General features: G+C 39.1%; 3 protein-coding genes across 12 annotated transcripts in view; 1 reads left to right on the top strand and 2 right to left on the bottom strand.

The window, feature by feature from the left end:
• Positions 1-18,998, top strand: part of LOC112555153 — a 27,112-nt gene extending 8,114 nt beyond the window's left edge. The window contains exons 6-17 of the mRNA XM_025223400.1: positions 2,168-2,536; positions 2,883-2,985; positions 3,174-3,302; positions 4,054-4,682; positions 4,922-5,267; positions 5,725-6,482; positions 6,811-6,830; positions 14,056-14,233; positions 15,126-15,351; positions 15,822-16,003; positions 16,296-16,548; positions 16,752-18,998. Of these exons, the coding sequence (XP_025079185.1) occupies positions 2,168-2,536; positions 2,883-2,985; positions 3,174-3,302; positions 4,054-4,682; positions 4,922-5,267; positions 5,725-6,482; positions 6,811-6,830; positions 14,056-14,233; positions 15,126-15,351; positions 15,822-16,003; positions 16,296-16,548; positions 16,752-17,585 (4,027 nt within the window). The 3' untranslated portion in view covers positions 17,586-18,998. The remainder of the gene's footprint in view (positions 1-2,167; positions 2,537-2,882; positions 2,986-3,173; positions 3,303-4,053; positions 4,683-4,921; positions 5,268-5,724; positions 6,483-6,810; positions 6,831-14,055; positions 14,234-15,125; positions 15,352-15,821; positions 16,004-16,295; positions 16,549-16,751) is intronic.
• On the bottom strand, positions 6,836-14,131 carry LOC112556750 (zinc finger protein 239-like). Of its 9 annotated transcripts, XM_025226086.1 has the most exons (5): positions 13,503-13,734; positions 12,499-13,227; positions 12,166-12,258; positions 9,116-9,222; positions 8,702-8,727 (listed from the first exon to the last, which is right to left on the bottom strand). In XM_025226086.1, the coding sequence occupies exons 2-5, from the start codon at positions 13,159-13,161 to the stop codon at positions 8,712-8,714; spliced, it is 879 nt and encodes a 292-aa protein (XP_025081871.1). In that variant the 5' UTR covers positions 13,162-13,227; positions 13,503-13,734; the 3' UTR covers positions 8,702-8,711. The 9 variants fall into 9 exon arrangements, with proteins under 9 accessions (XP_025081866.1, XP_025081863.1, XP_025081864.1 ...); XM_025226081.1 differs by lacking the exons at positions 9,116-9,222; positions 13,503-13,734 and adding an exon at positions 14,007-14,131 and having other exon boundaries at positions 6,836-8,727; XM_025226078.1 differs by lacking the exons at positions 9,116-9,222; positions 13,503-13,734 and adding an exon at positions 13,918-13,971 and having other exon boundaries at positions 6,836-8,727.
• Positions 18,885-26,817, bottom strand: LOC112556762. Of its 2 annotated transcripts, none has more exons than XM_025226104.1 (4): positions 25,658-26,817; positions 22,085-22,345; positions 20,632-21,031; positions 18,885-20,380 (listed from the first exon to the last, which is right to left on the bottom strand). In XM_025226104.1, the coding sequence occupies exons 2-4, from the start codon at positions 22,337-22,339 to the stop codon at positions 19,821-19,823; spliced, it is 1,215 nt and encodes a 404-aa protein (XP_025081889.1). In that variant the 5' UTR covers positions 22,340-22,345; positions 25,658-26,817; the 3' UTR covers positions 18,885-19,820. The 2 variants fall into 2 exon arrangements, with proteins under 2 accessions (XP_025081889.1, XP_025081890.1); XM_025226105.1 differs by lacking the exon at positions 25,658-26,817 and adding an exon at positions 22,690-22,891.

Genomic DNA, 26,817 nt, shown 5'->3' with positions numbered 1-26,817 from the left:
GGTGTAATATGCATACATGCACACACTCAACATTCACACATTCTTACATGCACAAGACATCAGAAAAAACAGTTGACAGACCTCCCTGCTACTTACTAATTGCTATCATATTAGTGCTTTCTATGTTTTCAAGCCTGACATTCTTATTTATACAGCAATAAAAGCAAAGCTTTAACACACACACATAGTGCAAAGTGCACTGATAATTTAAAACAGCTAGAGGTTCTGGAAGAAGGGGATCTTATGCTGCCACTTTATTTATTTAAAGGACAACAGAACGCTTGGCGAAAATCGCTGGCAATAGAGCATAAAGTAACGCCATCATTAGCAGTCAGTTGTAACTGTAAAATAAAAATACAATGATAGAAATTATCCAATTAAAAGAATCACAGGAGTTTTTGTTAGACAAATGCATGTTTGAAATGCGTTTATATTTTATTAACACTAACACACATGGAAAAATTAACTCAAATGCACCCACTAAGTAACAAAGAATCAAAAATGCAACATAGACTGCAATGTCCGTGATTGTTGCCTATTAAACTTTGATCTGGAGATTTACTTGCCAATCTGCTGAGTGAAATCGGTTTGAACCTTTTAATTGTCTTAAAACTTGAGCCAAAGGTTCTAAATAAAGTTAAAATCTGTAGGTCTGCATTCCAAAATCAGCCATTCCATGGGGAAAAAATCGGTTCTTGAACACGACAACCTGAACAATGTTTCTTCTTTTGACTTAAAACAGAGATTTGCTGAAGTGAGCCACACTCACTGTTACAAATGCTACTTGCGCGCAGCACTCCTCAGTATAGGAAACAGGTGAGAATGCCGATGTTTGAAGTCTTACATTTTTAAACTTAAGCATAATTGTGAATATTTCCAGAATTATTAATTTAAAAATAAACACGATCATAAAGAAAATGTTGCACTCAGGTTGTCCTTGCTCGAAGAGGCGAGGTGACTGTTCCAAGCAAAGGGACCGTAGATACAGAGGCTCACTGCCCAGAGGAGTAGAATATATGGAAAGAAGAAAGGTGATTGGAAGCACAATTGTTAGCTGTCCGAAGAATATGCTTTCAAGTGACTCCGCAGTCCCTATGTGAAAGTCCAGAGTCTGGCACAGATGAAGCATTGGAACTCCGTTGCATGACTGTTAAATGGAGGTTTTGACGTCGTTGACGTGCATCAACAAGTCTCTGCCATCAAAATTTATGGGGGCTGCATGGTTTAGTCCTGCCACTAGTTGCAGTTGCTGGTCTTGCATCAGCAGATGTCCTAAGGCAGCGGTTCTCAACCTGTGGGGCGCGACCCCCTAGGGGGGCGTGACGGTGATCATTTTTTTAAAGTTTCTTATAGCGGTATTAGTGAAATTAGCTTACATTGCTGGCTAAGGGGGGGGGGGGGGGCGGACGTACCTTTGTTTGTCAGCGGGGCGTCACAAGTAAAAGGTTGAGAACCGCTGTCCTAAGGTGTCCTCTTTTTACAATGAATTGTACTGAAAACTTGTAAACTCAAAGCCTCCGGCCCCCAAACACCTCCCTTTAAGAAATATCTTACACACTCGAGTCAGTCGAGTGTTCAGTTTCGCCCTCGTCAATTCTTCCCCGTGCACCTTTCTCTCCCATATGGTGTTGTCTGCTTTCTGACGCTTATGTTTATTGTATGGTTAACTGTCGGTTTGTTTGCAGTCTTTCTTGTTCAGCGCATTAGACATTTACCCGGGAAATGCGCTTTACAAATCTTTCTCTTGTTGTTATTAAACTCTGAAATGATGCTATTATTTGCATTAAATTATCTTAAACAGTTTGAAGGTCGAGCGAATGAATGAACAAATGGCGATGATATATGGTGATATAGGGGCACAGAAAACCTGTTATACGGTATGATTATTACTATCAAGGTTCTTCGGAAGTCAGGCTCATATATTATTGGTGTCGACACTGTAAAATGAAGTTAGTCTCCCTTCTAAACAGAAGTACCAAATAAAGGTTATTAGAACGGTCATTAGTTTTGATTTATCACATTAATCGCCAATGGCCGAGTCGTCTTCTGCATGGTCGATCGTCGTGGGTATGTATGTCAGTATGTGTTTGCGTGAAACATCGATTCGTCTTGACCGTTAAGTCGTTCGGCAATAGCGCGATCATCCACCACAAGAGAACAAATGAAGTTGTCTGCTACTTCCGGTAGCCCCTGACTACTCTGCCCCTGCGCTTGGGTATCTGTTCGAACTGGTTAGGCTCGATTGCACAAATGAAGGCATCAGGGCAGTTAAACTAACACGACGAATTCAAATTAAAATTTACTCAATGGCTCTCTATGTTGGTTGCCAGTTTTCTAGTTTCGAGGAGTTGGAAGTGGCCGTAAAGCGGTACCAAGAACAAACCGGAACGCAACTGTATAAAAGGGACTCTAGAACCGTGGAGGCTGCTAGCAAGCGAAACACAAGAAAAAACTACAAAGAAGAAATAAGATATTCCGAAATAAATTACTTTTGTGTTCACGGGGGAAAGTTATATCGATCTGAAGAGGAAATAAGGTATAATCTTAAGTCACGAGAATCTTTATGTACATTTGTGCCGAGTTCCAAGCCTATATATATATACGTGATTTATAGTATAAATACATGTAATACTACACGTTAAAAAATTTTTTTTTTAATTTATCGAAATGCTCCTCGATATTTTTTAAAGGTTAAACAACAAAGCAAAAATACATGGTTGTTGTCGTTGGGGCTCTTCACTCATGCAAAACTGAATGTGTAGTTGAGGTGATAACATTTCTCCTTCAGTGGTCACGAAGGATTCAGAAACTGATAGATATGGAAATTTAAAAACAAAACAGATGACTATGCTGAATATTTCTCATTTCTTAACGATTTCCAGCAAACACAGATGTCCTGTTAAGCTAAAAGTACGAGCAACAAAGGATGGCCAGAAACTTACTGTGAAAGAGCTTTTTGAAACACATAATCATGACCGTAATGAAGTAAGTTTTCTCAAGATTTTCGTTGTCATTTTGGCAGATAGAAAATAGTAGTGTGTATTTTATAAAAGTGGTCTTTAATCTGCTTGCCCAACAAACCAAACATATCTTTCTTCTCATTGTGTGTGTGTATATATATATATCCTTTTTAGTCTTTGTCATGTCTGACTTGCATTTTTATCAAAATGCAGCCAGTTCGCAGACATCATATCTACAGCAGATGGAGCTATAACAGACTTTTGACTTCCCCAAAGTCTGGCTCATGCATAGGCTTTTCTTCGGTTGCATTATCAGGCAAGACTTCTCAGTTACTATATCAGGTACCATATGCTTCTATAGAATATATATATGTACAAGTGTAATTAAATGAGCTAAATCATACCGACCTTAAAGTATTGTTTGTGTATATGCATTAAGATACTGCCGTGTTCAGTTTTTCCGAGACCCCCAGTTAAAAACTGTTCAGAATTTTTAGACCCTCTCAGTTAAAATTGTAGTGTTTTTTTTTTTTTAGACTCATATATAAACATATTGGGGGAAGATGGCAGGTGGTGGTGGTTAAATGTTAAGCTGCACAAAAAAGCGAGCATCAATGTACATGTGTTAATATTATTATGATTTTGGTTCCTGATGTCAATAAAATGTTTATTTATTAGTGTCCTAAAACACTATTATTGAAATTTGCTAACAAGTAATGACAAAATATCTTTTATGTTTGATTTGCTACATAACACATTGATACCTTGGACCAATTCTTCTATACATTCAGACTCCTAACACCAGATTGCTTATGTTTTCAGACCTTGGCAAATTTTTCTAATATGATTTCAACACTTTTTTACACAATGGAAAATGTGAACAAGTATTTTTAATATATATTAGATAAAGCAGGATTAGGAATCTGTCAATATTTGTTTATATAGAACGTTAATTTGGTCCACATATATTGATTGAAACATCACTTTCCCTAGATTATTATGAAAAATTAATATTTTCATTTCACATAAAATAGTTCCTTAATGATTCATATAATATACATCATATACATCTCTTGTTCTTATGCTTTTTGAGTCCTCAGATAAACATGTTTATAGAGGAAAAGCTCACCAGGATGAGAGAAACAAGAATGGACTGCCAGATGTGGATGAACATGTGAATGTTGTGCAAAGAGGACTTGATGCTGGCAGCCATGACAGTTTAGATGTGAAAAATGTGATGTCATTGACTCACAAGAATTTGCCAATAAGGCTTTGCACAGAGGAGAAAACCGTACAAAATGTTTCAGAAGATATGGGCTGTATCACTCAGAAAAAAAAGAGTACAGTGAACTTGCTGAAAGAAGGAGAAAAGACAGCTGAGAAGGTGCCATGCTTTGAATATATGACCCAAACTATGTTATCAACCAGCAAGATGAAATGTAATGATGCAATTAAACTTGAGATTAGGAATCTCGTTATTCATGATCAGCCCAGACTTAAAGAGCAAAGTCAGTTTAAACAACATGATAACAGACAGGAAAAAAATGCAAGAAAAGCCATAATAAAAAAGATACAAATGTGTAGGTTTCGAAAGAAAAGGAATAGAACAAGAAAATGTTATCAGCTGACCTTTGACTTAACTGTGTATGAAAGCTGGCGCCAAATTGGAACCGCACACGGCCTTGCATCAGATTCTCAGATTGCCAGATTCCTTATTCAACAGTAAGTGACGTGCATGTGTCTGTGCTTGTAGGACTCTTACTACACCATAGTTGAAACTGGTGTGGGCTACAGTATTTGTAGCAATTTAAAACAATGTCAGATATAAGAAGAGGACTTCGCAAAACATCATATTTAGTGACCTTTTCATGGCAAGGAATATGCATGATTTTGTTATTTTTCTTAGCCTTATTTGGCCAAATGACCTTAAATAAAACTGAAAATTCTGCATCTGTTTTCAGTTTCCACAGTAGTTGGCACAATCGAGAGACATCTTCATCTGTTTGTGCTACTTGCAAAGCTCCACTATCACTTTCCTGCTCTAAGTGCCTTGTGTTACCAATCCCAACTTCTGACCAGCCTCTTCAGATGCAGTCCTGCTCAACAGAGAAACAGACTGAAACACTTATGGAGTCCCTGCACTTAAAAAACCAACTATCTCCCTTAGCAACAGAGAATGGGAAAGCTTACAGAAACAATGAACAAGATCAACCAGTGTCATTGGTCATGAACAGGGATATGGAATATGTCCAGGACTCAATGGATCTTCCTGTTCACTTTGAAGACATTTCTTCCAATTCCCCAGAAGTAAGAATGTCCAGTATTTGTTTATATAGTGGGACTTTAGCAGCCAGTATTACTGATATAATAGGCAATGGTGGGTGATGTAAAGTATAAATGGTGGCCCTTTTATAGCATACTTTTGAAAAAAATCAAGTGATGGAATCTTGAATGAAGATGATTATTGTTAGATGTGAATTTGAATCCTTGTGTATAATATTGTCTTTACTTATCAATCTGTACAGATTGTGTATGTATGAAATGTAGGAAATCAAATGTGAGAATTGATAGAGGTGTCAAAAATATGAAAAGCGAAAAATATTTTCTGTTCATAATCAATTGAAAATAGTTGTTAATATATCATTAACATCTCATTTATATAGTAACTAACACTTTCAATTTTACTTCATCATTGCAACATTTATATAATTCAGGCAGCATTTATGTGATTGTTAAAGAGCATGAGCTTTTTTTTTGGATGCAGATTCTAGATGAGTCCAGGCAGAAAGACCAAGTGACAAGTCAACGTATTAAAAAGCTCTATTCATGCAACATGTGCAATTCTGTGTTCACCCAGCTGGGAAGCCTTAAAAGACATAAGAGAATTCATACAGGGGAGAGACCATTTGTGTGCAAACTCTGTGGAGGAAAGTTTATTGAGCAAGGCACACTGAACAAGCATATGCAGACACATTCACATCAAAAACCCTTCATGTGCCAAATGTGTGGTGTGTCATTCACTCAATCTGGAAGCCTCAAGAGGCACATGAGACTGCACACTGGTGAAAAACCTTATGTGTGCACAGAGTGTACGGCAACCTTTGTGGAGAAAGGCTCTCTGAACAAGCACATGAGGACTCATTCCAGTGAAAAGCCATACCTGTGTCAAGAGTGTGGAGCAGCATTCACTCAATCTGGTAGCATGAAGAGACACATGATGATCCACACTGGCATTAAACCTTACACATGCGCTGACTGTGGAGCTGCATTTTTAGAGAAAGCAACCTTAAAAATCCACATGCGCAGGCACACTGGTGAGAAACCATACATATGCCATGACTGTGGTGCAGCATTCTCCCAGCGCAGCAATCTAAAGTTTCACAAGCGCAAGCATGTACCTGGTGATTCAGAACATGTAGAGACCAGTGGTGAATGGCACAGTGAAATTGATGAAAATTCAACACTTGCGAATGGTTTAAGCATGCAGAACTCGGAACAAGATGCTGATGGTGTGGATACTGTGTAATGAAAAGCCACTTTTTTAAAGCCTTTCATAAAACAAAACAGGAAAAGGTCACAAAGCCTATTGGTTGCTGATGCAGTGTGCTGTAAATAGTTCATCATGTTTGAGGAATGGCATGTGGATGCAAAGTCCAACCTTCTTCTCTCTTTGTTTTTGAAAGGATCAGGACCCCATCCCACACTGGGTGGACAAAGCCTTCCTTACTGTATACTTTTGTTAACATGCATTAAACTTGTTTTTGAAAAAAAATTACTTCTTCAGTCCATATGTAGCAATATTCTCTTCAATCATTCTGTTTTGGTTGAATTGGATTTCATATAATTCAAGTATAAACCTGGTAGGCATGAGTAAGTGCAGTCTGAGATTCTTTTATTCAAAAATGTTTGATTTTGACACCAGTAAACAGCTAGCCACATGTATAGACTATTTACATATACCTTATTTGTGTAGACAGAAGACACTTTTCAGATTATTGAATTTGAAGGTTCCCTTATGCAAGAATAGGAAACATGCTGTAGATATTTGGCATAGAATAAACTGAGAGTAACTTCAGAAAAAGGAAAATATTAAAGGCATTAAAACCTCCCCAAATGTTTGCATTTTCTGGGAAAGTGTATTCTTTGAGTTGCAATTCCTATTTACATATAAAACCAAGCAAACAAAGCATGTATAGTTTGGTCTCCATACAATAAAAAGAATACAATCTTCTTGTTTCAAGGTCATTGTAACAAGCTTATAATCATTAACAGCAATCTCTACAGCTGGTCACATGACGTAAGATTTCCCAAGCTTGCACATCTGCCACTTGCAAGAATACTTGTTGGTAAAATTGAACTTAAAGGCAAAAAATCATAGTTTCAAAGTACAGCCTTTAGATTTTCTGCCATTCTCAGAGGCTGCTTAAAGAAAAATCTTGATGAGGGGTTGGTAATTCTCTCCGACACAGCCTTACAAAGTATTTATATTAATGCCTAGCATCATAAAAACTGGCTCAGCCCTGACAAACCTACTTGTCTGATGGAGCTGAATGAATGAAACACATGATCAGTCTTATCAGCTTTGTAAACTATGCATACAAATCTCAGGATCATTAAGTTGTATATAAATACATATATACATAATTATTATAATGAAATGTTTTGTTGGTAGTTTATATGCACATCTAAAGAACATCTGACCCAATCACTTGTAAACGTAAGGGACTAATTCCTCTAATGATACTTTACTGAACTGACAGGAGTAGGTAGGAGGCAGTACAGGAAAACTACACCCAGGCTTATAGAATTAATGAGGCAAGAGCAAAATTCAGACACTGCATCTTTCAATGACAAAAAATGGAAATTTCAATAAAAATGATGAATTGATGAATAAATTGATGGCTTGAGATGACTTCTGTTAAAATTTATCATAGCAAAATATTTTTAAAAGTCAAAGGCTTCTCTAATTGCATTAAATTGCAACATTACTTCAATAGGTCAAAGTCTACTATTTTGCTACTGATGATAGCGCAAGTTGAATTCTCATTCCCCTACGACTTCGATGCACTTTTGATTCTTTCTTGGGCCTGTTATGTACTTTCATATGCATTTTGAGGTGAGGCAATTGTGCAAAAGCTGATGGACACTTCAAACATTTATATGGTTTTTCACCAGTATGAGTGCGTTTATGGATTGTTAAAGTACTACTATGAGAAAATGAAGCATCACACTGATTACACTTGTATGGTCGTTCTCCTGTGTGGACCCTGCTATGACTCTGCAGATGGGTGAGTTGGAGAAAGGCTTTATTACAGACATCACAGATAAAATTCTTCTGTCCAGTATGTGAAAGAATATGTACCTGCAGATTACCATTTTGTGTGTATCGGGCCCCACAGATATGACATTTGTATGGTTTCTCTCCAGAATGAGTCACAAGATGAGCTTTCAGATGGGAAGACCCTCTAAAAGCGTAGTCACACAATGGACACTTGTAGGGTCTTTCATCTGTATGTGTCCTGAGATGAGCTGTGAGGGAGCTTTTGTACATAAAAGACGTTCCACACAATTTGCATGTGTGCTCTTTGATACCAGTATGCACTTTCCTGTGTTGACTTCTTGCAGATGCAGTTTTGTAGCTTAGGCCACATTGTTCACATTTGTAAGGCCTATCTCCTTCACGAGATCTTGGCTTAATGCTTGCTAAGCTGATGTGGACTGCAGTAACTGCAGACATGCTGCTTGGTTGCCTCAAGGAAAAAGATTTCTGAAATTATGAAATTGGGTAGAATCTAAGAGTTGGGCTTAAATATATGGCACAACACAATTTTTAAGAAATGTCATGGAGTTCCATTAAGAACAGTTCATGTCAAGCTTTAAAGTCTAGCTTTACAACCCACCTCTTTAAAAAAAAAAACCTTTCATAATCATACTACTCTCCTCACTATCCTTAGTTCTTCCTCTTTATCCATACAATTTATGTTTGTCATGGAGTTATCCGTTTGCTGATTTAATTTTTAGGATTGACTTTTCTGTGAAACTAGCCAGCAACTAAGTAATTATGACTATATCCTGCAAAGCAGCTGACCCTGTAAACAAGTGCCAAGTGCAGACAAAGAAAAGCAAGGCCGATATGAGCTCTGAACCCAATTCACCTGATTATTACCGTACTGGGACAAGTACTTAAAGAGTGTGCCACAATGCTCCTCTGGGGACTGGTGGGGGGGTGGTTGACGATGTGGGGGCGGTTTGAGTAGAAAATCTGAGAAATAACATCCTTCCATTCAAGACTTCAAATGATCAGAAAAGTCATGGAGAATCAACAGAGCTAGGAGCATATACTAATTAGGCATCTTCATAAGATAGAATTGCAGATCTGAATTTATGCATAGGTAAGGCTATCGAGGATAAAACTTTATATCTCGTGAATAGAAAGGTATTATTCACTCAGATATTGGTAAGAGATACTTTTTCAACCACAGCACATCACACCTTAAAAAAATAGTACATAGAGAAGACACATCCAAATCTGTGTGCATGTGTGTACATATATTTTCAGGGTTTCTCCTTTCACCTACAGGAAGATCACAGATTGTTATATTTTTCTCTGAAGTATCTAAACTTTTAATGTTTACCCATTATAGGTCTCTTGAAATTAAAATAAAAATCTACAAAGCAAATTTTTAAAATATTATTTCAGAGGATGTCTGTGAGTTAAAAGAGTAAGCAAGCAAGAGAAAAATACACCCTGGTCGGCAATGCAATGTTTATCTCCCCTTCACTCAAGACTCATTTTATACTCCCCCTTTGATCTTTGATTCGTGAGTGCACTGAGCACTAGGAGACCAACAAGAGATGACCTTAGACGACTTCAATCGAGTCTTACAGGAATCAGGAGAGAAAATACTGGGCTTCCAACGGAAAAAGAAAGAACAGTGGATCAGAGAAGAGACATGGAAGAAGATAGAAGAGAGAAAGTCAGCCAAACAAAGAATCAACAGCACCAGATCTGAACGCCTGAAAGAACAACTCAGACAAAGATATGCAAAACTAAACAAAGAGGTAAAGAGGATGGCAAGAACCGACAAAAGAGACCACATAGAGAAACTGGCAGATGAAGCAGAAAATGCAGCAAGTAAAAATGACCTGAAGACACTGTACAAGATAAACAAACAGCTAAACAACGGGTTTAAGAACAGTGATGTGCCAGTGAAAGACGTGAACGGTAATGTCATCGAGGGAGAGGCAGAAAAACTACAGCGCTGGAAGGAACATTTTGAGTCGGTTCTGAACAGACCAGATCCCCCTCAGCTTGCAGACATCCAGCCAGCAGCTATAGACCTTGACATCTGCACAGACCCACCAAGCCTGGAAGAAGTGACAGCAGCAGTCAAGACAATGAAGAGCGGCAAAGCACCAGGGGCAGATGGAATAACAGCAGAGATGTTGAAAGCAGATATAAATGTGACAGCTCCCAAGCTGACTGAAATCTTCAAGCAAGTTTGGGAATCAGGGCAGCTCCCTGTTGCTTGGAAGACAGGGCTCATCTTCAAGTTACCCAAGAAAGGAGATCTTGGAGACTGCAATAATTGGAGGGGCATAACACTTCTTTCCCTCACCAGCAAGGTCTTCAGCAAGATTGTTTTGTCAAGACTGACGGCAACTCTTGAGAAAGACCTCCGACCACAGCAAGCAGGATTTCGTCCTGGGCGATCCTGCTCCGAATACATCTTCATTCTGCGACAGATTCTGGAGCAGAGCAACGAATGGAACACACCGCTGTACATCAATTTCATCGACCTGGAGAAGGCTTTTGACAGCATCCACCGCGAGTCCTTATGGAAGATCCTGAGGCATTATGGAGTCCCTGCAAAACTTGTTCAGGTCATTGCAATGCTGTACAGCGATTTCAAATCCCAGGTTGTCTGTGACACGGAGCTCACAGACCCCTTCAACGTCAGTACCGGGGTGAAGCAGGGCTGCATTCTGTCGCCGTTCCTCTTCATCCTGGCCATGGACTGGATCATGAAGACTTCCACCGACAGTGAGAGGAGAGGGATCAGATGGACCATGACTATGACAGCAACAACAACGCTGGAAGACTTGGACTTTGCTGATGACATTGCCCTGCTGTCACACCGCACCAAGACATGCATGAAAAAACAAAGGCCTTCTCAGAAACAGCTGGAAACCTTGGCTTGAAGGTCAGCACAAAGAAAACGAAAAGTATGAGAGTGAACGCCAGAGTCCAAGATAGCATCAAACTAAATGGAGAAGAGATTGAGGAAGTTGACAGTTTCACCTATCTTGGGTCCAAAATGTCAAACACCGGGGATGCGGAGGTGGAGATTCGAGCCCGACTGGCGAAAGCCAGCCAGGCCTTCGCCTCACTCAGGAGCACATGGAAGGCAAAAAACATCAGCCAGAAGATCAAACTGAGAATCTTCAAGTCAAATGTGATCAGCACCCTCCTTTACGGATCAGAATCCTGGAAGATGACCAAAACCATCAGTAACAAGCTTGACGTCTTCCAAAACAGATGCCTCAGGCGCATACTTAACATCTTTTGGCCAAACACCATCACCAACAAAGAACTCCACCGAAGAACTGAAACCGAGTCCATCACCACGCAGGTTCAACGAAGGCGTTGGCGATGGATTGGACATGTGCTCCGCCAGCAGACAGCAGACCTTTCCAGAGTCGCCCTACGATGGACTCCAGACGGCCGAAGAAAACGAGGCCGCCCAAAGGAAACTTGGAGAAGAACAGTGGAAAGGGAGATGAAAGGAAAGGGCTGGACATGGGGTCACCTAGAGCGGGTTTCAGCCGATCGACATCGGTGGCGGACTCTGGTTGAGGCCTTATGTGCAACCTGATGCACGAAGAGAAATAGATAGAAGCAAGAGAAAAATACACCCTGGTCGGCAATGCAATGTTTATCTCCCCTTCACTCAAGACTCATTTTATACTCCCCCTTTGATCTTTGATTCGTGAGTGCACTGAGCGTCAACGTCCTGTCAGATGCCACATCACACAGGCAACATGTAAGATTAAAAAAAAAAATTCATATGACCTTCCCCACTAGCCATTCGCTCCCACAAATTTTGATAATCTTTTATCTGCATACATTTGTGAGATGACAAAAAAAGCTACTTATTATATCATTAACAAATTTATGTATAGTCTATAGATGAATACACATTACCTGATGTTGTTGTGGAAGGTGTAAAAACCCTCTCTTTGCAACTTCTGAAGGTAATCTCTCCAGTTTTATAGAGCACGGCTTCAATTTTCCACCCTTAAACACACACATATACAAAATTTTAATTTGATTATGCTAATACATGTAACATAATCTTACACAATATTTCTAAAGAATTTTTTAGAAAGAAAATAGATACAGTTGACACTTATTGGTGAAAATGATTTCTAAACAATGTTGGATATTTATTAAGCAAAATGCCATCTGCAATAGGCAAAAGTAAAATGCCTGCTTGCAAACTTGATCAGAGAGATTGCAATCTGACATTTTTCTTACCAAGAATGAAGCAGATTGCTGATTGCTGGGTGCTGGCACTATTGGTCTTGTACTAGACTGAAAGTCTAGGGTATAGTTTTGTTCACTAGCATTATGGTTAGCTTCACTTGCAACACACTTAAATGGCTTTCCAAACTTTCTTTGAATTCGTGAACTTGAACTTTCAGTTTGGTTACTATGTGTGTAAGCACTGTCAACTGGTTCTGTCTTGATGTATACATTTCTGAAAAGTCCAGTTGGAAAGGCAGAAGAGGTCACAATAGGGCTTTGCAGAGGTTCACATTCTTTGCTGAGCAAGTGCTGAGTTTCCCTCTGGCTAAGTGATGCACTTCTATATGATGATCTATCTTCTTCTGGGCATGGAGAAAATGTTTTATGGAAAGTACCTGTCTGTGTGCTAGCATAAGTAGGGCAATCACCATCACCATAAATATCTACAGGTTCACATTTGATTCTGACCAAATGTAGACTGGAAGACAGCAGCTGTAAATTAGACTCATTTGTGTTTGTTTTTTCACTCCGAGGTTCAATCAAATCAACATATGCAACATTTCTGTTACCACTAAACGGCAAATCATGGCGTAATTCTGTTGAGAATATGTCTTGGTCTGTTACAGTTGCAGGCTCTAGCTTAACGAAAGGGAGGTCAATTCCAATCTCCATTATGAACCTTGCAGACTTCACAGAGAACTGTAGCAGGCAGATGTGATCACAGACTTAATGCCATTACTGTGCGGAAAACAAGAAAAAATAAAAATGCATTTAAAGTCTATAATTCAAGAAAAATCATGAAGTAATTAAATATCACGCAAACATTAATTCATTTTCTAACATTTGGAAAACCCTTCTATAGCAGGAACAATAATGTATACAAATTCATTCAAAGATTTTAACAATTGCACTCCGTTTTATGAACTTAACGATGTAAAGTTTTTCATTCTGTAAATCAGGCTGAAATCAGCGATAACTGAGTGATATAGTTGAATATGAAAAGAACTCCGTACATTTAAAAGGAGCATCAAAAAGGTAGATACTTTCGAACACGAGCCACCGGAAACGATATCTTGCAGACGACAGAAGTTACAAAGCTACGTTACACTGGTACGCAGATTTACTTTCGCACATCAATAGGATACAAAGCAGGAATTTTTTAAGAAACGTAGTTTATCTTGATATCACACATTAGTAAATTTAAGATTCTTTCATATAAATATCAACCACAACAACACAAACTATGCACTGACAGCTCCTGCATTGCAGAGTTGATGTACAGAGTAGCTAGTGCGAGAATTGGCTTGTTGAACTCTTAGTCGCTAGATTGTAATATTCTGTTCTTGCAAGGTCTCTTTTTTCTAGTCAGCTTTGTTTTCAATAAAAGTAACGACTTAGTCTTGTTTACCAACAAACGTCGTGTTTTACCGTAGCTAACGACTGCAGAGATGCGTTGCAGATGACACTAAAAGAATATGTAGGACTAAAAAAAAAGTTCCGTATTACTTTTAACTTACCGACTGCAATTTTTTTCTGACACATATTCAATAGGAAACAATAAATAAGCTAACAATTTTCATGTTCTCTATATCACTTTCATGAAAAGCGAATCTGTAGCAAGTGCCACAACTTCCGGTTGTTGGTCTGGACAGAAGCGTCTGTATACACTGCTATCAAGTCTTTGTTGTGGTGTAGGGAAAGCGAATGCATCTGTTACTTTGAACTGCAGATATACCATCTTTTGGTATGTGACAGCAGACGCAAAATGTGCCTTAAAATCTGAAAGCATAGAAGCCAACATAAAATGTGCTATAAACTGTTTTACTTAAACTTTTACTATTTCTGCATGGTCTCATTTTTCGATAATGTGTCATTATATAAAATTAAGGCTAGTAACATCGGGGGCCAAGTAAATATATGAGCGAGTTAAAAACATGACATCAGATTTATTTTGACATAGAAGACAAGGTTGTATATAGAAAGTATTGTAATTCTTTTCAAAAACACGCTGCAAAACTCTGCACGGCACAATCTTAATATAGCACTGTATTGTGCAGGACGCGAAGTCTTCAGGAAAAAAAAGTAACCAATGTGCAAGATACAATAACTATTTAAAAGGGTAGGCAGGTCGTGTAGCAAAATACTTAGTTTACTTAAACTTTATTCAATATTCACTTTCCCAAAATATCATTTTAAGATATGGATTAACAAAAATACATTTTGGTCTATATCTTGGCCTGAAATTACAGATCTCATGACCAGAAAAACGTATTAAAATACACCAACATACTTTACAGTTCTTGCATGTATTTTTTTAAAAACTAAATATCGATTACCTTGCAATTCTATATTCCTTTATATATATATCTAAAAAAAAATGCACATTATCAAGACTATGAACAAAAATGAAACCCATTACATGATAATTAAATTTTCTGCAAACAAGTTTTTTTTCTGTTTTTCATTTGATCCATCTGTCTTCTGTTGATGCACAAATATATGTAGAAACACCTGTATGTTGTACTTAAATGCTAGAAATATTATTGACTTCAGGCTTTAATTGTAATTTGCATAGCAGACTCTAATTATTCTTTTTAGCTTTTTACAAAAGATGTGTAATTTTTTTTAATTTGCAGCAACATGGATGTAGAGAACACAGTGGCAAACAAATTACACCTGAATTCCCTACTGACTGAACTTGCTGATACACAGCAGCCAGTCCTGAGAAATGACATGCTTAAGAATAATATGGAGAGGCACTCTGAGTACAGAAAGTCACACAAATGTCAAAAAGAGGAAGATTTTGATGATGATCTTGAAGTACAGTTTGGCCAACCACAAACATCTGCTGCACTTTCCCATGTGAGTTGAATGCAGAAATTGGTATGATTTTTCAGGAAATCAAAAGCCTCCACTTTTAAGTCAAATATTGTGCTATGATGGTAGTGAGGGCATTCCACTTAAGCTTTGCGTCCTAGTTCTTCTTTGAATATCTTTTAAACAAAGCATTCTTTTCCCCCTTCCTGTCTGTTTCAATATTTGCATTTAGTTTTACACTTTTTAAACATTCTTTGCTGTCCTTTTGTCATTGCTGTGAGCAGATCACATAGTGTGAGGAATATGTTTAAATAAAATATACTTTTTCATTTAATGTAGTTCTAGAGTGTAGCTGGGATAGATTTGTGTGCATTTCTTAAATAAGCAGGCGCAAATACCTTGCTTATATATGACTTGATTAACATGGGTCTGTTGTCTTTGTATTGATGCACCCATTTAGTATTGAAACATTAAGTCTTAAGCAGAGCCATTAAGTTCATTGTCTCTATATGCAGGCATTAAGTGAAGAAAATGATGATGCTAAAAGTACAGAGCAACGAGTAGCTAGACTTCAGAGATACAGGCAAGGAGTGTGGGAATTGAATTTTGACTTGAAAGCATTTGAGCGGTGGCGCAAAGTGGGTCTTTCTCTTGGACTTAATAGTGATACAGAGATTGCAAGCTTCCTACTGCAACAGTAAGATTGTGCATTCTTATCATGTGTGTTTGCGAGAGAGAGAGAATGCTCATTTAGTCTACATACATTAATGAGAACAAAATGTTAGCCGTACTTTTTAAAAATCGTGCCAACATTAAATTCATTACGTGATTTACTACATCTTATAATGTGTATTAACAGTATTGTTTATAAAATTTTGTATGCCAAGATTACTGCATAATTTTGTTTACTTATGTACTTTGTTCATAAAAGATTTATAGTGGAGTTGTTGTATAGTATTCTTACATTTTACTTTTGGTACAATGCACAGCTATGAAAATACCAAGGAAGAATCGCTGCCTTCACAGCCATTTTCATCTTTCTGTACAAACTGCAATGCACCCCTTACTATGTGCTGTACTACATGTCAACTGACATCCTCCACTACAGACCTCACCATTTCCCAGAATGAAATTGAGTCTGAAAAAGATTCTATTATAGCTCGTGCACCAAGCATGCTAACTTCCAGCGAAGACATGCTCGCCAATCTTCAGGCTTACCTTGGCCAGTCCACCGTTTCCAGGGTAAGGTGTAAATTTAAGTCTGCCACACTGTTGACAGGGAGAATAAGCATAGTCTCTATAGAGATTGTACACTTGATTACAAAGCAGTTCTAAGATTTCAGTTACTTTCAATGATATTTGTGTCCACTATATATATATATGTGACTATTATGAACACAATATGTCCAGGAATGCTACTTTTAATGGCTTTTTTTTACTCCTAGATCCGCAAAGCAATCATGTCTGCCAAAAGCCAGCCAGTATCCTGCTCTGTGTGCAACATGGCATTCACAAGAGCCAGCAGTCTAAATGTGCACATGCGCAAGCACACAGGAGAAAAACCTTACATCTGCCAAGAGTGTGGGGCTGCTTTCACTCATGCCAGCAGTCTTAGTGTGCACAAGCGAACACACACAGGTGAAAAACCATTTATATGCGAGGAATGTGGAGCAGCATTTGCAGTAGCTTCTGTTCTCAAACAGCACAAACGCAAGCATACTGGTGAGAAACCATACAAGTGCAAACTATGTGATGCTGCATTCACACAGTCCACCAAGTTGACGATTCACATGCGTAAACACACAGGAGACAGACCTTATCAGTGTGAACAGTGTGGGGCATCCTTTACCCATTCCAACAGGTTGAAAATCCATCTTCGCACACACAATGGTATTAAACCCTACAAATGTGTAGACTGTGGAAAATCATTTTCGCAGTCAGCCCATTTGACTGTGCACATGAGAATACACACTGGTGACAAACCGTTCAAGTGTGTGGAGTGTGGTGCAGCCTTTTTGGATTCTACTCACTTGAGGCGACATGAACGAACTCATACTGGTGAAAAACCTCACAAGTGTGTTGAGTGTGGAGCAGCGTATTCTACTGCATTTGGTCTTAGACGGCATGAATGGTCACACACAGACCATGAAAAGCCATACAAGTGTGGCCGGTGTCAAAAAACTTTCACTACTGCCTTTTGCTTGAAACGTCATGAAGAAAAAAAAGGAAGATGCAAATATAGGCCACCTTTTTCATCCCATGCCCGTTTCGATACCTGACTGAAAGTACATGAGAATAAATGAATGTAGAGAAAGAGAAGTATAAATGTGTATAAAGTTGGTAGATTACATGGAACCGTCTGGATTAGGGATTAGTTATGTGCATAGCCAGCAGTTGTTTCAATGAATTTGTTTTCAGGTCCTTTTATAACACTGAAATTTTATAAGATTATGCAAGTAGCATTATCTAGGACAGGCATGTCAAACACACAGCCCACTGCAACCCGCACAAAGAACACTGTACATGTGTGCAGCTCTCATGACAAGACCCATGTAAATGTAATTGGAGAGTGATGTCCCCTAACCTAACTGGCTTGAAGGTGACTCCTCTCCTTCACTTTTTCATATTTGTCCATTGATCTGCGTGCAGTTTTGTGTCTAATGTTCATCAGTTCATCTGTTATGATATTTGCTATGTTTCTGGATGGATTTTTGTGTCTGCGCCACGTATCATCTTTGCCTGTGCCATTTTATTTCTGCTGTCACATCTGTGCCATCTTGCCATTACTTAGATTTGAGATCTGTGTATCGGTATTGTCGACTTCAAACCTTGATTGCCTTCCTCCAGCTGCTTCACAATATCGAGCTATCACAGCAAGCTTTGCATGGAGTACAGACCAGTCTGCAATGATTGACATCATGCATCGCCAGGAAACTCAGTGAAATATGCCACTCAGACTAATCTGACTGATCCTGATAGAGGCCAACTTGTTTTTGAGACCTTTGACCTGACTGCTGTACTAATGTCTTTCTTAAGAATAGTAGATGGTAGAGTTTATAGATTCAAGAGTAACAAGAGCCTAAAGAGAGACAAAAGTCATGTCAGGCAGAAAACAAGATGACAGTCACTCTTAACATCAGTGAGTCATCATCATCAGAAGTGGTCATCATGCTGTTTGACAGTGCAGCATGTGTCTATCAGCTATAGACTGTGATAGGCGAAGGTCACAAATATACAGTGATTTTACAACTATTTTTGAGACCAGCATCCATTTTTATTATGTTTGTGTTTTTCTTTTTAGTAAAGCGCTTTGAGCCCTCCTTAAATGGTGGGAAAAAGCACAATACAAATGAACACATTATTTATTAATCCAGGCTCCCCTCAGGGGACCCTTAGTTTGACATGCCTGATCTAGTATGTATCTTGAGCAACAGCTTTGAGAATACAGCTTTTTGAGCTGAAGAATGCAAATTGATACATGTACTTACAAAATTTATATCAGTGTTACTTTTGTATTAAATGGTTTATAGTCGATAGACTTATGAAGTAAAACATTTTTCTTTTCTTTTCTTTTTTTTTTATAAAAGAATAAAAAAATGATACATTTTGTTTTGAAAGAAGGAAACATAGCAGTGAAGATCTTTTACTTCCTTATCAATTTTGTGAGCTGCAAGTAAATGAGACATGCCAAAGAGAATACATTTGGGGATTTTAGAGAGTTTTTGTGTTAATTATTGGCTTGATTGACAATGATTCCTGGCCTTATATTATAATCTCTTATTATTAGGCTATTGCAAAAAATGCTTCATAAGTACTTTTCATAATTTTGGCAATACATCTATTCATTTTCAGTAAATATGCATACAGCTTTTCATCATTAAGAACTCATGGCTGTAGGATCTTAGATTAAGCAGTTGAAAAAAAACCCCACGGAAAAATAAACATGGGATATGTTTAAACAGTTTAAATTATTTACATCATATGTACAAGACAGCGTCATGCAAAAGCGAGCTATGTTGTTAGCGGAAGTACCATGTGCGAGGGGTTATTATAACTGCTATTTTCCCTGAAAGAGCGAATCCTATCCCTCTTTCCCATCTTAATAATGCTTTCTCTGCAACTGCTGCTTCACTGTTCATACACGCAATTTATTGCACCTTAACCTTTATTAGTTTATTACTAATTAACCTTTATTAATTTAATAAACCTTAACCTTTATTAAGTTTTCAGAGTGTTGAGCTCACGACGCTCAGCCCTCACGAGCCCAGGGTCATTTAATATAAAGACTGGTTGATGAGACTGGTGCACTGTCATTGTGACACAAAAGTAAATGTGGTTTAATTCGTTAAATCATAATGGCACACAAAAGTCTTAGAGCTCTTCATCTGCAGGACACCAGTAACAGTATTTAATTAGAACCAGCTCTTGGAAATCTCACATCCTGAATTTCATGGCAAGCAGTGATGTAGCACAGTATCACCATGGACACACGTGGCTGTCTCCACAAATGCTTTCTACCACAGCTTTTTCTCCCGTAATTCTAAAATGTAATTCAAAAGTATGTGAACTTTGACTCTGTTTATCCCAAGTCCGTAGTGAGAGCCATCGAAGCTGGCCGTACCGTCCGTCAGGTTAAAGGCTTCAAATATTGGCACGTGCCACTTTCTCAGGAACTGACCAATCACTTGGTTGTATTGTAATATACGCTCAGGTTTCTGCCAAGGGTAATTAAGAGGCGAGCTGAGCAAGCCTGGAGCGTGGTAAGCTAACCAAACAAGTTTAGGGTTACTGCTACTGGACGAGTTCATTTTGTTTAAAAGGGGCAGCAGGAGCTTTTGGCGGACCTTCTCCACGTCAAAGTGATCGTGAATCCCATAGGCCATGAAGACGACACTGCGGCTGACGTTGGTGAGGTTGATGACGGCGGTAACGGCAGCAGCAGCAGAGTCAACTTTGTAGTTGTACACCAGCTTGACTTTGACTCTTTTATTGCATACGGTGGTGTCTGAATCCACATGAAGACGGCAGACTTTTTCCGTGAACATGTAGAGGCCGGCACATGACGTTTGAAGTTCTGTGGAAATAATTTAAAAAGAAATCAGCTTTTTTCAAAAGATGCAGCTCTAGTGTTGTTATCTTGCTATTATCAATGATTTGACTTTTAATCATTGCGTGTTTAAAGTAACAGTTTTCCCTCTCTCTGTCCCTTAACTGTGGTGAGTCATTGGGTGGGGATAATGAGTTGCGGCTATATGGTGGAGTATGGACTATTGTCGACCTTTAACTGAGTGTCAGTGTAGGAAAAAGTGCCTATTGCCAACATACTTGGAGGCGTGCGAGGACCCATCGCTCCGTGGGTTTCGTTGTTCCTGGCTGCCAGTAGGAAGGCCGTGAAGACGTGTCTTACGAACGAGTCCCCGATGAAGTAGAGAGTGGCGCCATCTAGCAACTCACAAATCTCGTTCTGTGACAAATGTCGGAGCTGACAGGTGGGGTCGGAAGGGCGCCAGGTGGCGTACTCAGCATCGATGATTCGTCGTATGTCGTAGCAATTTGTGCAGGTGCACTGATGTTGTGTTTTGTTGGCGCAGACGTTGTTGTAGCAGCAAGGGGTGTCGCCGTTAGGGTCACATAGAGCTCTGAAGGGAATTTTTGGGAAGGTGACATTACCACAGAGTTTGTCAGGACGCTGAAGGTTGGTCGGGATTGTCTTCTCTTTTCGAACCTACAAATAAGACAATGACCTTAGCCATAGTCAAATCAGACCATATTATCGGATAGCACGAGATACCCACCACCAAAAGTTCTTCTTGTTTACTATTGTTTTTGGTGTCATCACCAAGACCATTACGCCATGACAGCGTTGAAGAAGAACGATACGAGAGCTGAAGAACAAGGTTGATTAATTTAAAATAAAAGTCCATTCAAAGAAAACTATATATGGCTGGGATGAAATAGAAAATAATTTAAAGAAGAGAGAGAGAGAGAGAGAGAGAAAACAAAACCCCGATTTCCTGCCCAGTTAATGGATGTCATGTATAAAGAGGAGATCTGAGCGCAAGAGTTGACGACCAGATCTTTCTTGATGTTAAGTATTTTACCACCGCAAAACCTGGAGTCAAAGAAGAAGAACAACAACAACAAATTGTCTTAGCATTTAATTTATACCGGCCTACAGAATATTCCGCAGGTTGAATGTTTTGGGCTTAACAGGAACAGTTATTGAAGAAAGCACACAAAAACTTCACCACACCCTTATTTCATGCTTGTAGTTTATATACATCCACGCATTATGATAGACACGTAATACATACACACATTGAAAGAACTGTAATCAGATCAAACATTCATACCCCACAGGCACAAACATATATATACACACACACACAACACCCCGTCCCCTTGCACACATACACGGATGTTCACAAAAAGCAACTTTCACCCACAAATAACTAGTACATCCTGTTGTCCGTTCTCTTCCACACTCCTATGTCTGCGTTCCTTCATGTTCTTGTATTGCTAACCGGTGCATGTTTGTTTACGTATGTTCTTCTTCTTTTTACTCGATTATTGTGACCTCTACATCAAACGGCTTCTTTTCCCACTTTAAATGCTCAGAGGAAACATTGAAACACTTAATTTCAAATACATTAAATGGCAAAACTGTTCATGTATCACAGATTGACACTGAAGTCCACGTGAGGGCGACCAGAGCATAAAGGAAAAAAAAAAACAACCTCAAAGTACATTGTCACTTAAATGAATAGAATGAGTTTACCTGATCATTGAACAGTTTCATCTCGTTGGATTCAGCAGCGGAAAGATTTCGAGTTTCCCATTGTCCATAGACCATCAACTTCAGGACGTCTTTGCAGTAGACCTGTAAGGGCTCAATCACTTCCGGTTCCGGAATAATATTCGTGGCCGTCATGAATGGCGTCAAGGCAAAAGACCAGCGTGCGGAGTTGACTATTAGTTCCATAAGAACGAGAAAAGAAAGGATCGCCAACATGACCCACTTAAAGTTTGCCATTTTTATCTGAAAAACAATGAATTAAATTTGTTATAATTTAGTGGTACCTCAGGTGTTTTTTTTAATGAGAGATCAGGATGGCAAAGAAGAGATAACAGAGTAAGCGTTTTAAAGAAAGTAAAATTATTTTTAAATGAAGAGGTTAACACGACAGTAGGGATCCATCAAGGGTGCTTTCTTTCACCTACACTGTTCAAGATATTTTAGGAAAACATCATGAAATCGCACTCTCATTTCTATTGGCGGAAAGCCTATATTTAATCTACAGAACAACCTAAACGAACAAATTAGTTTTTAAACAGACACAGCTACAGTTTTGGTATCTTCTTATTATCAGGTATTTTACTTACGGCTGGGCTAGACAGAAGCTAGTGCCATCCTAACATCAGGTTTGCCAGGCAGTACAGTGTGTAAAAGTCTCTTTTAGTATCAATTTTTCTTTACGGATGCGAATTTACTGGTCAATACAGAGAGGAGAGTCCGGGCATTCTAATGAAGTGATTGCGAGGGCTGCTCCAGTTCTCGTAACAGAACAATAAACCAGTGACTTTGTACGAAGCACACACTCCACACATTCTTAGGACACCAAGATCCTTGTAACGATTCGCGATTGAGACGAATCTAGTTAGATTAATTTTTATTTTTAACTTTCCCTGTGGTCAGGGGAAGAGCAGTCGCGCGAGCGCTGACGTAGTTCTGCGTGACGATTCTTTCGCGTCATATAGTGAATGACGTAAATGAACTGAGCACAGTGTAACTAGGGCGACGGTATGCAATGGAGAGCCATGGAGTACTCATGATTGGTTGAGAGAGTCTCCAAGAAAGACAGTTGGATGGTCGTCCTAGTTACCTGGTCGCTAGGGGTGCCTGATTGGTCAGGAGGGGAAAAAGCAGGAGCTAACTAGGTGATTCTAAGGGTTCTGGTGGAGACGAGACCAAGAGTTGGAGTGTACAGAGCTCCGTGGGGAGTGTACAGTGTATGGTTAACTGCCAGCAACGGATAGCCGACGTGTGTCTAGTGGAGTATTATCGTGTGGAGTATTACCCAGTGTGGTGTAGTAATCAATCCAAGCGGAATAAAATATCTTCGCCGATACGGCTTCAATCTCCGTAACTTCACGAACTGCGTGAAGAAATTCAGTGGACTTCACAGTTAACTTCACAGTTAAATTCACGAACTGCGTGAAGAAATTCAGTGGATTAACCTGCTGGTCAGTGATTTCGTCAGCGCCAACCGTCTGAGAAACGTTGGAAGAGGTTGACGCTGGAGGGGGTAGCGTTATTTTATTTTGTTTCATCCTCATCTCATCGTTAGTTAATTTCATAAACATTAAATGTGTTAATCGTTGGCCGGACCTTTTTGTTGAAAAAGGTGAAAGAGTGCGGCGAGCGTGGTTTACATGCAGATGTTACACGCGCTCGCAAACACATTCAACACACTCTTTCGTAAAAACGTTACAATCCTTTACTAGCCATAGTCAAGCAACGTAACCTGGTCTGGTCTGACCATGTGACACTTAGTCAAGGACTGTCCTGGTCAGAAAAAGAACTGAATAACAAAGATAAAGGAGTGAACTAGCCATCATGTGCAAGACCTAATCACCATCGCTCAACACAGGCCTGACCGACGATCCTGGTAAGCTGCCCCGTCTGTCCATGAGTCGCCTTCCCACTCCTACCGCCTGTACGTAATGCGACGAATGGACAAATAAATGATTGTTAAATTAGGCCAATTGAGTGGCCTTTGATGACAGTGAGAATGGATGAAACAATAGATTATCTCAGAGTCAGCGATTTTGATTTTCTTTCTGCACATTTCACATGTAGGTCTTTGGTTCTGTGTCGATGTTTATATCATCGAGGACCATAGGGCCGCAACAACACCTCTCCAGCGGACCCAGTTTGTACAGCCCTACCACCTCAGTTTGACCCATGTGGTTCCGATCCCTACTGTTCTTTCCAACTCTGCTTAGGTCTCCCAACTCTCCTTTGCCCCGAGGGTTCCAGTCAAGTGTTAATGACTTTACCCATGTACTTATATTTTTTATTCAGTGTGTAAATTCATATTTTTATAATTGTTATATTATTGTAATGTACTATTTGATTTACCACATGTAAATATTTGGCATAGTGTCAACATATTTTGGCACTTGTGTATCACCAACCTGTATACCTTCTGTTTTTGCCTCATGTGAAAATATCGCATGATGTGTAAATTCATATTTCTTGTGTTTTTGACTTTTAATTTACTCGAATATAATTTTTCCTCTACTTGAAATTAGGAAATTTCTTTTATGAGTGACTATGCAGTTGCGATTATGTAGACATTTCAACAGACCACACGAGCACAAAAAACATTGCTGATTCACTGGTTAACGTTTGGTATGTGAGAATTCCTGCCATTTTCTTTTAGGAAATTTCACCAGAATACTTTATTGAACTTTACATAGGAATGCATGAACTTTACTTAGGAAACAATTTTAGAAAAACCAATAACAAATATAAAAATGCCGGTAAGTTTACATTTAAAACAATGTTAGCTTTCTTTCACTATGACAGTGACACTTTCATGGATGTTAAACAGTTACTGAAAATGTTCCATGTGCTGTTTCTACAAATGTGCCTGCGAGGTCTCTGTAACTGTGTGTGTGTTGTGGGAGGGGGGACAGGTGTAAAATTCTGTTTGTTAGCGACTGGACTGAGTGTGTTTGAGATTGCTGTGTGTGTATGGTATTGCTTCAGTCGTAGCATGTGATGCTGCTGGCGGAACTTTGTAAGGGATGCTCGTGAAGGGCCAAGTAAGCGATGGCACGGATAACGAGGGGAAGAGGAGTCTGGCTCAGGCCGAAGGACTTTGAACCTATTGTGCATCGTTTTCTGATTGTGTTCAACCATCAGATTGTTGTCAAATCATAAACTGCCAGACTGTACTCAACCGTCAGACTGTCGGTCGTCAAACTGCTCTACACAGTCGTCACCCAATCGTGGAATTGTCAGCCAACTGTCGGCCAAGCGCTAAATCGCAAGTCGTCGTGAGGACGGACTACTGTATGTACATATACAGACTAATACAGTCCAAACACAGCCTGACAACAACAACAAAAACAGGCGACCAAACTTACCCTGTTAGATACTTGTCAAATGTTTTCCGAGCGATATGGATGCACATTTTTTTTTTTCGTTTCCAACTGCCAGACTACAATCCAGAAAATCTGTGGTACACGACTCTGACACATGTACACAAACACATTCTCTCTCACAGTCAAAACACAGGTTTAACATATCAGGTACAATGAAATACTTTGAGAAAAGTCTTACGCGTTGTGGAGTGAGTTGAAAATTGTCCCTTGTCACTTTAGAAGCTGAATTATCACATATTATCTGCCCAAAATATATCAGTTCAACATTTTCGTGCTATTTAACAGTCGCTGTGCACAAAATGTAGGCGAGATTAATGCTCGACCACACCTCAACAATATTAAATGGAAATGCAAGTCAAATGTTAAGTTGTAAAATATACACCGGCGTCCTGAATCAAATTCGAACAAAATTTTTGGTTGCAAAACTATCGTGAGCTTACAATCGTGTTGAAAACACAGGTCTGAGGCTGTTGAAGTAGGCCGCCATGTTGTATTGTCAAGGCTGTGCTGGTCACTCTACAGAACTGCTTATAATATTGCAGCAGCATCCATTTTATTGAAAGTCAGGTCATCTTACGTTCCGAATTGAAGTCTGCTTTCTTTGGCAAAAAAAAAAAAAAAAAAAAAAAAAATCTATCAACATGGCGACTCTCTTGAATCAGCCCGAAGCTACACTTGATTGTAAGTAAACGGTGGCTTTGAAATTTTTTTTTTGGCTCGACATTTTGATAGGACATTTTTCGGAATGTCAGTGTCTATCATTTAAACCTAACTTACCAGTTGGCTTTGCTTTTCCCTTTAAAGAGTTCTGCCCAGCCACACGAGTCTCAGGAGAACGTAACTTCCAGCTCTATCTGTTTCACATTCTATTCAAGTGCTATGTCTGACAAGTGTTTGCTGAGCGATACTTTACTGATTTCTACTGTGGTGACATAATGAGTAGCCTCTGGTTGTAAAATGTGATGAGCTGCACATAAAACTCGATCAAAGTAGGGCAGTTATTTAGATAAAAACGAAATGTGAAAGAACTAAAAAAGAGGTTGCAAGTAAATTAAAAAAGTTAATGCTAATAGTCTCCAGGAGAGTAAATATGTAGATGGTAGTCTCTGATCGAAAGAAGTAACTGAAAGTGGTAGCTATTTTGAATACCCGAATCTTGATGACGCGAAGCACAATTGTTTTCGTGGGGACCTAAGAGTATTGCATGTCATTTTTACAAAGATTTATACTATCATAAAAACAGAAGCTCCTGTCCCTGTTCATTCGGCTTGTCCTTATCGCGGTTCTAGTAACTTCTCCCATGCATCACGCTGGAGGAAGAGGAGGAGGAGGAGGAGG

The sequence above is a fragment of the Pomacea canaliculata genome, linkage group LG2 (genome assembly GCF_003073045.1).
Source record: "Pomacea canaliculata isolate SZHN2017 linkage group LG2, ASM307304v1, whole genome shotgun sequence".
Taxonomy (NCBI): domain Eukaryota; kingdom Metazoa; phylum Mollusca; class Gastropoda; order Architaenioglossa; family Ampullariidae; genus Pomacea; species Pomacea canaliculata.
Note: the sequence above shows the minus strand (reverse complement) of the source record. Positions and strands in the feature narration are given on the sequence as shown.